Source organism: Cupressus sempervirens, chromosome 7 (genome assembly GCF_028749045.1).
Source record: "Cupressus sempervirens isolate cs-2001-9-10 chromosome 7, ASM2874904v1, whole genome shotgun sequence".
Lineage (NCBI taxonomy): Eukaryota > Viridiplantae > Streptophyta > Pinopsida > Cupressales > Cupressaceae > Cupressus > Cupressus sempervirens.
The window spans coordinates 924,246,368-924,259,967 of NC_143124.1; the positions used below are offsets into that span (position 1 = coordinate 924,246,368).

Below are 13,600 nucleotides of genomic sequence, written 5' to 3' on the forward strand. Positions count from 1 at the left end.
GCCTTATGATGAAAAGGTTCATAAATCTGGGAAAGATATGGATGTGACGGTTGTTGATGGAACCATGGGATGGCATTTGAAGTTAAGTAAGTAAGTGGTATGGCCTATCAAAAAGCTAATAGTAGCATCAAGGAAGAAGAATTGTGATGAAGCCAAGAGGATAGAGAAGGCTCAAACAGTGATGAATTTGTCTCCAAGCATGGAGATATTGCAACACAAAGACATTGAAAAAAAAGGATGCAAAGGTTCCTATAGTGAACTAAATTGATGAATTGATATATGATGAGGTCCCATTTATTTTTTTTAATCAATTTATTGCAAGGAGGCAAAAGTTCTACTTGTATTCTTATGTGGAAGAAGTCTATGAAGATATGAAAATTGAGTTGAGTACTTGCCAAGAGTACAAACAACAAATACCAAAGAATTGGAAGACAAGAAAGAGGAAGGACAATCCAAGGGACTTCGATTCTTTTGTCCTTGGGAGTATGGTGCAGTAACACCCATAAAACAAAGGCACAATATGAGGCTCCATGAGTATAGAAGACATTTAATTACTCATCATGATCTTTCAAATGTATTTTGAATCCATTTGAGTCAATGTGTAAAGCTAAATAAAGTCATCTATAATAGATTGTCCAAGTTGTCTAGTATGGTCAAATTATGTAAATAAACCCATGGAAAGGGAAAATGTCATAGAGTGTCATATTTGATATGTTATTAGGTGTTTTATAAGTTTTATAATTCATTTGTAGGAAAATACAAAAAATGTCAAATATGTAAGTAAATATTGTCATAAAATGTGATAATATGAAAAAGATGATATAAGGGAGAAGGTGAAAGGTCATAGGAGGTATCCAATGTGAATGTGGATAAAGGACACACAAGAAATACTAAGTTTACTCCTTTAGTATTCATTGCCTCTTACAAATTATAGCAGATATAAATATATAGTTGCATAATTATACATCAAATAAAGGATATTGTATATACCAGTTGGTGTTGATAAAGACCATCTTCAGCAAAGTACAAAGGCTTCATATCAGATTTGATTGTTCAGAATTTGTAGAAACTTTACATGGTATCAGAGCTCTGGTAGTTGAACCTAAGCTCTGCAAATTGACAATCAGATTTAAAATATCTAGCAAGTCCTTCTACCTTAAATGGCTAGCACAATTAGAACCAAAGATAGGTTTGATGGAAAAGAACACTTCGTTGCTTGGAAATTTAGAATTATGATGATTTTTGAAGACAATGATGTAATACAGTTTGTTGATAAAGAATCCAAGAGACATGATGCTAATCCTCATAAAACTACATGGATTAAATGAAACAGGAAAGCCATGCAAATCATATTAGATGGGGTTAAAAATGAAACAGTACCTATGCTAATGAAACATCAGACAACATTTAATATGATGAATGCATTATTAAATGTATGAGGTTAATAATGCGACTAGAACCCTTGCACCTAAAGAGGCAACTAAATCATATACAAATAAAGAAGGGAGAATCTATGAATTCTTACTTCCTTAGGGTGGCTAGTCAAAGAGATGAACTTGCAAGTATAGGGACCATAATTGAAGACAAAGAGCTAATACTTATGCCTATAGATGGGTTACTGGAATCATGGGAAACATTCTCACAAGGAGTAAGTGCTAGAGACAATATCCCAGACTTCAATAGACTTAAAGGAGATTGCCTTCAAGAAGAATCTAGGAAACTTAAGAAGGGAGGAAAATTTAAAACTAAAGATGAAGAACTTCATGTTCTCAACACAAATTCCTATAAACGTAAGAAGAAGCACTTCAAGAAGAAGACAGGTAATCAAAGAAAAGACAAACCTACGAAAGATTTATCCAAAATAAAATGCTTCAAATATGCAAAATTTGGACACTAAAGATCTAATTGCCCTGAGAATACAAAGCAGCAAGTAAACAGTACAAACGTTACTAGCAAAGAAGAAAACAATGATCCTGAGAATCGTGTATTGTATTCTACACTATCAAGTGAAGCATCAAGAAAGCATGGGTAATTGATAGTGGATCATCTCGACACATTACAAGATACAAAGAAGTACTAGACTCAATATTAAAAGAAGTTGATGGCAAACTTACCATAGGTGATAATTCCTCTCATTCAGTCAAAGAAATTGGGAACTACATATTGAAACTAAAGTAAGGTATTCTTCTACTTTTTAAATACTCTAAGTAACAAGAATAAAGAGGAACCTAATCTCTGTTATAGCACTTGAAGATGATGGACATAATGTTGCATTCATGGACGATAAAGTAATGACCTAGTCTAAGAACTCTTCATTTAAGAAATCAAAGTTGTTGGTCAAAGAAAGGGATTCTTGTATGAACTAAATATAGAACCTAGTCAACCTATTCAAGCCTTAATTCATGAAGTTGCTGATATAAATGAAATACGGCACAGAAGGTTAGGACATCTAAATTTCAGAGTTCCATCAAGCTTTATGTAAATCCAATTTTCCATGACAAGTCCAAGCATATTGAGATTCCTTACCATTATGTAAGAGATATGGTAGATAGGAATACTGTAAAATTAGAATACATTTGCACTATAGATCAGATAGTACATATTCTTACCAAACCTCTCTCTTGAGTGAAGATGAATCACTTTAAGAAAAGACTTGATATGGTTGAATTATGATACATTTGTATTCTTCAATTATTAATGAAATAATTTTGAGTTAAAATTATTATTGTCGGGCTATTGACTATTATGGGCTCCACCACTTGTATTCATTATTTAAGAGGTGATAATCTCTGAGATAATAAACACTTGTATAAAAGACATTATGAGAGATGACGATCTCTTAGATAATGTATTGAACAGTAGAGAACTACTGTCAGATCTGGATGAGTTCAAGATCATATTGTGATATAGACATTTTTATGCCTATGAGTCACAACTTGGATAAAGGATGAATTTAATCATTCTCCAGATTTTATCCTCTGAACTGGTAGATCTTAACTCAAGGTCATACTGTGATATAGGCGTGCTAGTACCTATGAGTCAAAACTTGGATAAAAGAAGACATTAATCATTCTCTGGATTTTATCCTATATGTTGCATTCCATGCAATATTGTTATCACTAGTATAAGTGATAAGTCATATCATAGGTATAGTAATATGATATTGTATCATGTGTTCAATGATACCACATGCTTAGAAGATTCAGATAGATATGGAGTATCAATATATGCTTATTCATCTTAATTGATGTTGCTAGATATGTTATCTCTCAGTATAATTATCAAGTTAAGCGGAAGCATTAATTTTGTAACACTAGTATATCATACTGGTCTAATTAGAGATCGTACAGATTTGTTCTTGCATAGAATCCCTTAGTAAGTTAGTCCTATAAATAATTGTCTTCTCCTTACTAGATATCAGCATCTCCTTTGGCCAACATAGTTAAAGACTAACTAATCGTCTTGGTTAGTTTATATATTAACAATATGTCTCCTTGTAAAGTCGTTGATTTTAAGAGAGCAATTAAGGCCAATTTTGGAAGGGACGTGTCCTTTCTAAGGACATGCCCCTTGGTTACTATATTTAAATAGGGAGTGAATATGGATAAAGGACACACAAGAAATACTAAGTATGCTCCTTTAGCATTCATTACCTCTTACAAATTATAGCAGATATAAATATATAATAGCAGATATAAATATATATTTGCAGAATTATACATCAGATAAAGGATACTGTTTATACCGGCTGGTGTTGATAAAGATCATCTTCAGCAAAGTCCAAAGGCTTCATATCAGATTTGGTTGTTCAAAATTTGTAGAAACTTTACATCCAATAGGTTAGAGAAATTTAAAGGACATTAAAATATCATGTAATGGTCATGATTTATATATTTTAATGGTTGGATAACTTTTTGAGTTGAATAAAAATGAAATAAGGTTTTGTCTTGCAAGTTTTACGTTAATTTTCTGTGTAATTTTCCAGGAATCTGACTGTTGTTTCTATTGGTACAAATTCATATGAAAAGATAAAGACCTAAAACTTATATTTCTGGAAATGTGTTTGAGTTATCTTTCTTTTTGTTTTGGTTTTGTTTAATTTCATTGTGATTTGAAGAAGTTATGAGCATTTGAGTGTAGACTGGTCTGAACCTGATTTTTTGTGTAAGCAATTTTAGAAGACATATAACTTTTATTCTAGTTATAATTTTGAAGTATAACTTTGGAAAAATGTGTTTAACTGATATATATACTCTCATAAAAGGAATTGGTTTGATATCTTCATTTGTGAAAGTTATTAATGGTTCTTTGGAGAGTTTATATTCTATCCTAGATGAATAAATTGGTAAAAGTTCCTTAATTAATGTGTAAGAATGCATTGTTGAAGCCTCTTGAGTAGTAACCCCAAAAAAGATGTTTATAAGGTGTACCTCTGCATCAAGATACCTTTCAATCCCAATTCTAGAGGACTAGTTCTAGAGAGATTAGTGCTAAAAGAACAAATAAGGAGCACTAATGCAAATTGGATCTAGGAAGAATAGGGGAAAGATATCTAAAATCTTTAAGGACCCTTAATATGTGTATATGTGCTAGATATAGATGTGTTGAATTGACAAAGAAAGGAAAGGGAACTCGCCTTTTTAAATTTGTTTTGTGCTCATTGTAGTGATCAAAATGGGAGGAAATCTTCAAATTTGGGCCTGAAATTGTGCGACAGACAAAACCCAGAAATCTTTCAACGATCTGTCAAGGGAAAATTGGTACATCACGGGCGAACTAGTGGATCAGGAGTGTAATGCGACCCTAATTGACTATGTCCAATATTGATTTTTTTTTCACATTTTCAAAGAAAGCCAGAAACGGTACTCTAATCAGCAACCTATTCATTAGTTTGATATCTGCAACCTGCAATAAAAAGAGGTTTTTGTTATTGATGGGTGGTTTGCCTTGGTCAAACCCCAATTTAGGAATAATTGAAATAGCATGAATGTAAAGTAAATGTATGAATTTACCTTACAAAGGCGAATCTCTTGAACTGAATGCAATGTGTTTGACTTCACCAACAGATTTAGACCAAGAAGATGAACATAGATGGATGTAGAAGATGTGCCAAAGAATCTTGAATATATTAAAAAAGATCTTGAAGATAAACTCCTTCAATTACTTGAATGCTTGAATCCTTGATCTTCAATGGTGGAATGCTTGAATGGATTCTTGAAAGCTTGAAACTTGAACGCTCAAGAGCTTGAATGCTAGGATGTTTGATCGCTTGATGATTAAATTACTATGAAAAATGGAGCAAATGGAGGGGTTTATATAGAGATCATAATTAACTAACTCTCGCAAGCCGACTGTCATAGAAGTTAACACTCGATTATCCGAAACATGAAACCTAGACAAAAGGGCCAAAATAGGGCCTCATCAAGGGTACAGTGTGCCCCTGACTAGCCCATCAGGGGTGCAGTGCGCCCCTGATGCATCAGGAGTGCAATGTGCCCTTGATTGTCAAGTGCACAAACCCTGGGAACAATCTAGGGACCCCAAAATAGGTGTCGTAACCCAGAAATCAAGTTCAAATTCTAAGGAAACTCTATTTTGGTGCAAGGAGTAGATTCCAAGTGGAAAGGTGGATGGAAAGGAAGGACCTAGGGGAAATAGATCCTATCTCGAGCTTTTCACCATGAAAATATGAGCTTTAAAGAGGATCTATTAGGTTTTACCCCAATTCAACCTAGGAGAAATGATGGAAAAGGGAAAAAGAAATGAAAGAGAGGGGGAAAATGATGATCTCGCATTAAATAGGTGCTAAACCTTCATTAAATTAGAGTGCTTCCAATTTAAGATGGTATAGTAAGATGGTTTTACTCCCATTTCACCTTAACATCAACTGCAAGGTAATTTCTTTTGCACATTTCTTGTTCTGCGACTCGCATCTCTCTCTTGTTGATCAATGGTTTGGAGATAATACCATGTTTTGTTTCTAGCAACAATTCTAATCTAATGATTATTATATTTTGGTTTATTCTTGAGCTATATGTTTGAGTGTGTATCGAGTAAAGCTTATGTTTTCTATACATTCTAAGTTGGATGCTTGTTCATAATTCTTTTGGAGACCTATACTTAATCAGGAGTAGTGTTTTTTCTACTATTTTTGTATCAGGCTCTTGTAAGGGACTGTTTCAAAGTCAAGGAAAAAGCCTTCAATCTGGCGTTAAAATTTTCGTGTATGAAATGAAGGGAAAGTTTGAAAAGGGAAAAATTCAGCAATTTTACTGAAGGCTTTAATATATCCAACATCTAGCGACATTTCTTCATTCACGCAGAGCAAACCAATCTTCAAAGCTTTGTGGAGAATTCAAATTTATCATTGAATAACATCGTACAACAAGTTAAAGGGAGATGTGAAGGATACCAACAAATTTTGGAATTTCATGCAAAACTGGATGGATTAAAGAAGCATGCAAAGTTGGAATACTGGGCAATGGCATAGTATCCTACCATTTTATAAAGATCAAAATCTAGAAAAGATAAACATGAGATAAGATTTCCTTTATCCCTGAATAATTAGTTGGTAATCATATCATGGAAAATAATGCATGATTTTTTGCATTAATGTATATATAATTTATGATAGATTGATTTTATTAATCTCTCTTGTTTGTAGGATGCAACAAGATGAGATGATGATGTTGCTTACTAAATTGGATTAATTTGCATATGAGATTCAAAGGGAGCTTGTTCTTCAGAAGAAGATGTACAACCTCATAGGAAGGTTACATTCTCTTGCTTATTGTTGTGCTCAAAATAATTCTTGATTAAGAAGGAGAATTTATGGAATCACTATAAAAAAAATTACATTATAATATTTTGGTTTTAAGACTCTTAATGGAAATGAGTCTAAACTATGATTGCATGTCTTGTTGATTATAAGTTCTTATTCATAATTTGTTAGTAAAGACAATCTAATAACTCTTCCACTCTGGGAGTGATCATCATGTGGAGAGAATACATGATGACATCATGTGGAGTGAATCTGTGATGGGAGTTGGATGTCATGTTGAGAGATTCCATGACAGATCACGTTGAGAGAGTCCACGATAAAATGCTGATTGTAAACCTTACTAACTTGTCATGTTGAAAGATACCATGACAGCATCACGTTGAGTGAATCCGTGATGATAGTTTATTATGATTTTTGTCAAGTTTCATGTTGAGTGATTCCATGAATGAGTAATTGTTATAGGTTTTCATGTTGAGTGATTCCATGAATTGTATAGGATCTATGTAATTAGATTTCATGATTGATATTTTGGTTGCAGCTCTGTGTGACTATTCAACTAAAGACCTCTCTCTTTCTTAGAGGGAGTGTTAAAGATTGTACGTGAAATAGAGATCCTTATCTCTCAAAATCTGGATGTCATTACCATTATGGTCACCTTCAGCTGAAAATGACATTTATTGTAATATTAATTGTAAATGACATGTGTCATTCATATGTGTTGAGGCACCAATATTTGAAGAGTTGTAATTAATTATAGGAGTCATGAGAAATTGAAGAGACTTTTGATTGTTATCTGAGTGATCTCTTTATTGGTTATATATTTTGCTTCAAGTGAAAGGATTGTACACTTGAATATTTTATTATCAATAAAGAAGATCTTTTATTGTGTGGCTGAATTTTTCCCTTCATTCTAGAAGGGTTTTCCTAGGTTATTTCTAGTGTTTTATTGTTTCAGTTTTGACTATTTTCTTATTACTCTTTATCATTGACCTGTGGGCTCAAGATTTAACAAATCAACTATTGGTAATACATTGAACAGTACTCAAGGCAATCTCTTAACTAAGAATTATTACAACTCACAAACATAACACCAAACAAAAAGGGATTATGGCATTGTTATCATATTTGGGACTGTCAAGGGTAACATAGGACTCTGCGAACTATTAAGAGATTTGGAAATGATTCCTTTAATACTCATTATGGACATGGATCATATGGAGGAATGTGTGAGTTGCAAGATAGCAGTTTTATTTTGACAACTCACATTGATCTTAGATAGTCAACTATTAATGCGCTATCAGGACTAATAATATTCAAATGATGAATTTTAGATATTAGAATGTAAAGATAGTATATCTTCAGCTACAATGAAACTAGTTAACTGTGAAGACAGTATATCTTCAGTTGCAATGAAACTAGTTCATTGTGAAGACATCATATCTTCAGTTACAATGTAACTGGTTAACTGTGCCTATGCATAGAATGGAAGGTCAAAGGCCTTTGGTAAAATTAAATTTGATCAAAGCTTTAGTTAAGAGAGTTTTCATGTAAGGAGACACAGGTCTTTCACATTATGTTGTTCTTGTCATAATTTATTTCTTTTAGCATGTAGAGTGTACTGGAAGGAACTTCATCACAGTTGATCATACATAACGGTGCCCAGCATTACCAGATGGGGATATGCATTGAACAGCTACAATGAAGCTAAATAAAGGTATATTAAATAAGTGGAAATGGCAGCTGAGATGAATGACATGGGAAATGTAATAACATCATATGAAAAGGATTCAAGATACACCATGTTTATTGACATGGGATGATTGTCTTCCTTGACTGGGGAATTAGTACAGATGGTGTGAAGAAAGGAATGAGACAGAGACCAGCATAGAACATCAGAACCAGCAGAAGAGCATAACTGTGAGAAACTGCCGAATAGCAGGCCAGAAACTAGTTAGTCAAGGTGGCATGAAACAAAACTTTATCAAAGGTCTCTAAAGAAAGGCAAGACATGAGTAGAATTTTCTTTCATTGTTCAGAGGAGAAAACTCATAAAGGACTCTCCAATCATAATACTAAGTTCCCTCTTAACCTTGCAAGCATCACAAACCTTAGTAATAAGGTCTTTCCCAACAGTTTCGAGCACTTGCCCATTATGAACAGGCTAAGGACTTTCAGACAATTTTTTCTCGAAAGGCAGGCTTTTAAACACAGCTTGTTCCTTGCATTAGGAACTACTCATGAAGTTGCACATAGACTCATAGTACATTCCAGCACCAACTCAGGCCTCATTGTATCATTGGAGTACACCTTCTCATGAAAATTTCACATAACTAGGAGAAAATGATGCAAGAGCATCCGGGTCTGCAGGTAATCATGCATTTTCCAAAAACAAATTTGTGAAATTAGAGTTTTCTACTTCAGGCAAATTTCACTCACTATAGGTTGTTTTAAAAACAAAATTGATTTTCAGAATTGGTGAAGGCTACAAAAATATTCTTTGAGGGGAATTTAAATAAAGGAATTTCAAAAAATGTTCTAAAGAATTCAAGACATAATTCCTCCTCACAGTTTTCAAGAAATTAATTTTCTTTGACTGTAACTACTAAAAACAGTTTTATGAAAAATTTAAATTTCATAGATTTGTCTAGAATATGGCAAATGGCTTTGCTAGAAGTGTTTCCCCTTGATAGCAACTCTATTACTGTATCGTCCAGATAGCACCAAATAAGGTCTCTCTAACTTGTCTCCCCTAGATGATTGCTTTAGAAGTTTCCCATCTTCGTAGCAGTCAACTTGGATATATTCTCACATATTCACCAATTTTCAGATGTTTTCAAGCTCCTAGTGAAAGTTACTTAAAATTTTGATTTTTTTGGCACCGGATACACACATCCAAAGTTCTGAATTGATTATTTTAAATTGGCTAGGAATTATGAGTGTGAACACTTAGCAAAGATGACTATTTTGCAGATTAAATAGAGGAATGTAAAATACCTCTTCTTGAATTTTAGTAGGGACAATGCAGATTTAAAACTAGATTTTATATAATTGTGGACAAAGGTTAAAAATAACACCATACTAGATAAAAATTCAGTCCTAAAAGGAGCATTTTAGAGGTAAGTTTTGGGAGAAATGAACCAACCTTTAAAGAGAATGAGATCCCATATATAATTGAGTTTTTTAGGGGACAAAAAAAATTTTTGAAGAAGGCTTTGTAATGACAGAATCTTGTGAATGAATGTGTGGTGCCACATGCTGAGCACTATTATTTAAAAAAATAAAGAATACAAATTAAAGAAAGGGATGTGAAACACCTTTGCTGGAAGAAATGATTCTCTCATTTGCTAGGAAAATGGTGTCTCAACCTTGTATTAATATAAGGTTACTGCTGATTAATGATGACAGGGGTTCAGAGGCTTGCCCCCAACTATTATGCAAAAATGAACTCTAATGAACATGACCACAAGTCACTACAAAATGCAGTTTTACAAGCAAGTATAGTTGGGAAGAATTTGCTGAGGTGTCTTTCATCTAAAGAAACCATTGCTTCAAACAAACATGCTAGATAAGTATCATCCAACTAAAGACATAAAACTCATTCAATGTGATAACAATAACGTGTCAAACATCCAAACAAATATTGGCTTTTCTTTCACAACATTCCTCTCCATAACTTCAATTTAGCCCTGTTGCTTAGATATGGTATTATGCAATAGAATGAATTATAATAAACATGACCACAAGTCACTTCAAAAAGTGGTGTTAAAGAAGAGTGTAGAAGAAGTTGCCGAGGTGTATTTCATCCGAAGTCTGGATAAGCCTCATCCAGCTAAAGACAAAAGTGATTCAATATGATAAGGATCACCTAGCACACTGACCGCAGTATTCAAACAGCCTACACTCACAGTAACCACATCAGGCACATTATCTAGCTTTGTGAATACAGCCCTCTGCAATACCAATAGTAAATGCCTAAATCTTACAGGCTTGTTGAATGCTGGTGCCACCCAATTCCCCAATTGTAATGGATTATCTTAAAAATTTCCACAAGCCACTGAAAGAGTAACAATCTTCTTAGATGGCAGTAACATGTTTTCCACTAGACATTTGAATTCTAACTTTCATATGGATCTAGTCTATATTTCCACCACTTCTGTAAGGCACAGGGATACCCTCCAGGTTCCTTTCTATAAGATGTGCACTGGTCAGGTGTTTCTTTGGTTCCAGCTCTTGCCTTTAGCCCCCGTTATATTGAATATCCTATAAGGACTCTTTATAATTAAAACTTTTTCTCACTAATGCTTTTAACAGTTTTTGCAACTCTTATCAAATATCAATATACCTAGTATTTATGATTTATCAAGAAACATTTTTCATTTTGTAATATATTCCTGAATCCTAGCTATATGAAGCAATGGAAAAAGCAAACCCCCAGTGTAGCTTCTGCTGCTTCTTCCGTGGCAATGATGTATTCTCTTTCTGTGATTAAATAAAAGATTACAACAGGTAAGTAAAACAAGTAAAGATGAAAAAGTAAGTAATCTTCTTTTTTTAATTAAATCTCTCTGATTTACACTCAAATTTATCTCTAACAAATATTTTCAAATGTGATGTTTGTGGATCTTCGATTATTAACCATGCTTTCTGTATTGCGACACTCATTCCTAGCACATGGAAATGATTCCTCTAGCACAACACTTTGTTGAAACTCTGTTTGGATAATATCCTTCTTCCCACCAATTTCACCCACCACATTGGTCCTCTCTCCATTTGTCTTTCCTTCAGAATTATTGTTACAAGTCATATAGATTGCAACCTAAAAATGAAAAAAATATTCTGAAAGAAATACATTATGCAATGAGCCTAATTTGTGGATGGTTCCAGATAACTGCTAACTTGTTTGCAGCTGTACCTTTCATCTTTTTAAAATATGAAGAATTCTTCTTAATTTGTAAACGTCTCCTACGTAACTCCTAAACAAAGGAGATAAAACAAGCAATCAGAAAGATGACGTACATTTCCCATCACTCACAAGCAAAGAGAAAAGTTAATAAACACCCCTGGATGAAAATGCAATTAAAAATGTGGTTTAATTATGAAGCCAGCCTCCTTTCATAGGTAGACAGTTATCAAAATCCCAAGAATATCACAATATTCAAGCCAATTTGCATCAATTATTGATGACATCAATTTAGACTGAGGCAGAATATCACATTTCCACAAAGGTACATTATTGTATGCTACATCACAAGGTTCATGCCCAAGTTCACATTTGGAAAGGATACAATTTGAAACAAGTTCGCCAGCTAATAAAAGTCAAGAAAGCAACACAATAGGTTCAAAGAGTATAAAATTGTAAATTTGCATATTTTTACAAAACAACAAGTATTACATGGATTTACAAAGATAGTTCTGTAGGTTTTACATATTAACCAGAATCTATGGTATGTAGATTTACGTTAAGTCAACATTTAGTGTGTTCTAGATGAAGACAGTTACAGGTTTGCATGGTTGCCTACCTAGGTCCCTAAAACAATGTTTACTTTATTTGCAGATTGGCTAGCCAAATTGATTCTAGCAATAATCTGTTGTTTAAGTCTTGGAACCTCCCTATGATCTCTGGTTGTTTTTAATATCCATATTACTATGAGATGTTAAATCTATTTTTTATGTGGACTTCATAATTAAGTTTCTATTTCATTCACTATTCTTGGTCATCTTGTTCTATTGGTATCTTTGATTAAGAGATGGGTGATCTTTCACAATGATTTTTCGTGTCATTAAGAGTCCCTATTGGGGTCATTAAGAGTCCCTATTATGTGAAAGTTCATTGAAATTGTTGATACTATTGACAAAGGATGGTTAGCTTCAAGTGATTGGAGATGTCATCTCCCCTCCCGCTCTGTAGCCTATGGTTTTAAACTTAGCCTATTTCTGCACCCCGAAAGGCCTAAGTTATAAACAAGAGGTGTCGTGGTGTGGAGGTGGAAAATTAGTAATATCAAATGTTACCCACCTTCCACTGTATCTAAGTTGTTTCTATTCATTCTACAGTAGTGGTGGTCCCCTATCTGATATGGCACTTGACTGCCAACTCCCTTCCTTCTGACTGCCACCGTAGCCACCTTCTGTCATGGACTTTGTAACGTCTGGAGCTGCATGTTGCACCCAGCATAACATCCATTCTTGCATTCGATGGAGTGGGCCGAGCATTTCTTGAGGATGGGAAACATGGAGGGAGTCACTTTTTGCGTGAAGAACAAATTTCTCACTAAGGTGAATTACCATTTCTCTGAGGGGCAATCTTCACTCTGAACTCTGAATAGGACATAGCCCCTATTTGGATTCAATTCTTTTTCCAATCAATTTTATGGTTATGCATTCATGGGGCATTAAAATTGGATGAATTGCACATGATCGCAACTATTTAGGAACTGAGACATGGATTATCTTCAGCATTGGATGCTTGAACTGGAGGCATATTCACAGGGTCAAAGTTCTAGCAAGATGGTGCTATGGGCGAGCCAAGCATGATGGGCGGAGGACTAAAGCATGAGATTGACCAATGATTTCATTCTGAAGAAGTTTTTTGCAGTTGCTAGATTTTTGATTAGATAAGGAGCCATTTTCCATGGTTGGACCAAGTTCTGAGGGTGGACCACACCCCAGGCTATCATGTATTTCATCCTGCCCAGTACTTTACAAATTGGATACATTTGTTTTGCTATGATCATTGAGCTGCTGTAGTGAAGTTAGAATTCTTGATTTGTGCACATTTTCTTATATCTGTGACAATGTGGTGTTTGGTCATGTTAACTT

General features: G+C 34.1%; 1 protein-coding gene across 1 annotated transcript in view; it reads right to left on the reverse strand.

Moving 5' to 3' along the window:
- Positions 1-13,600, reverse strand: part of LOC149550569 (uncharacterized) — a 42,458-nt gene that overhangs the window by 20,462 nt on the left and 8,396 nt on the right. Inside the window, exons 2-4 of the mRNA XM_089795120.1 lie at positions 11,694-11,754; positions 11,418-11,560; positions 11,211-11,260 (exon numbers count right to left, since the gene is read on the reverse strand). Coding sequence (XP_089651246.1) covers positions 11,211-11,260; positions 11,418-11,560; positions 11,694-11,754 — 254 coding nt within the window. The remainder of the gene's footprint in view (positions 1-11,210; positions 11,261-11,417; positions 11,561-11,693; positions 11,755-13,600) is intronic.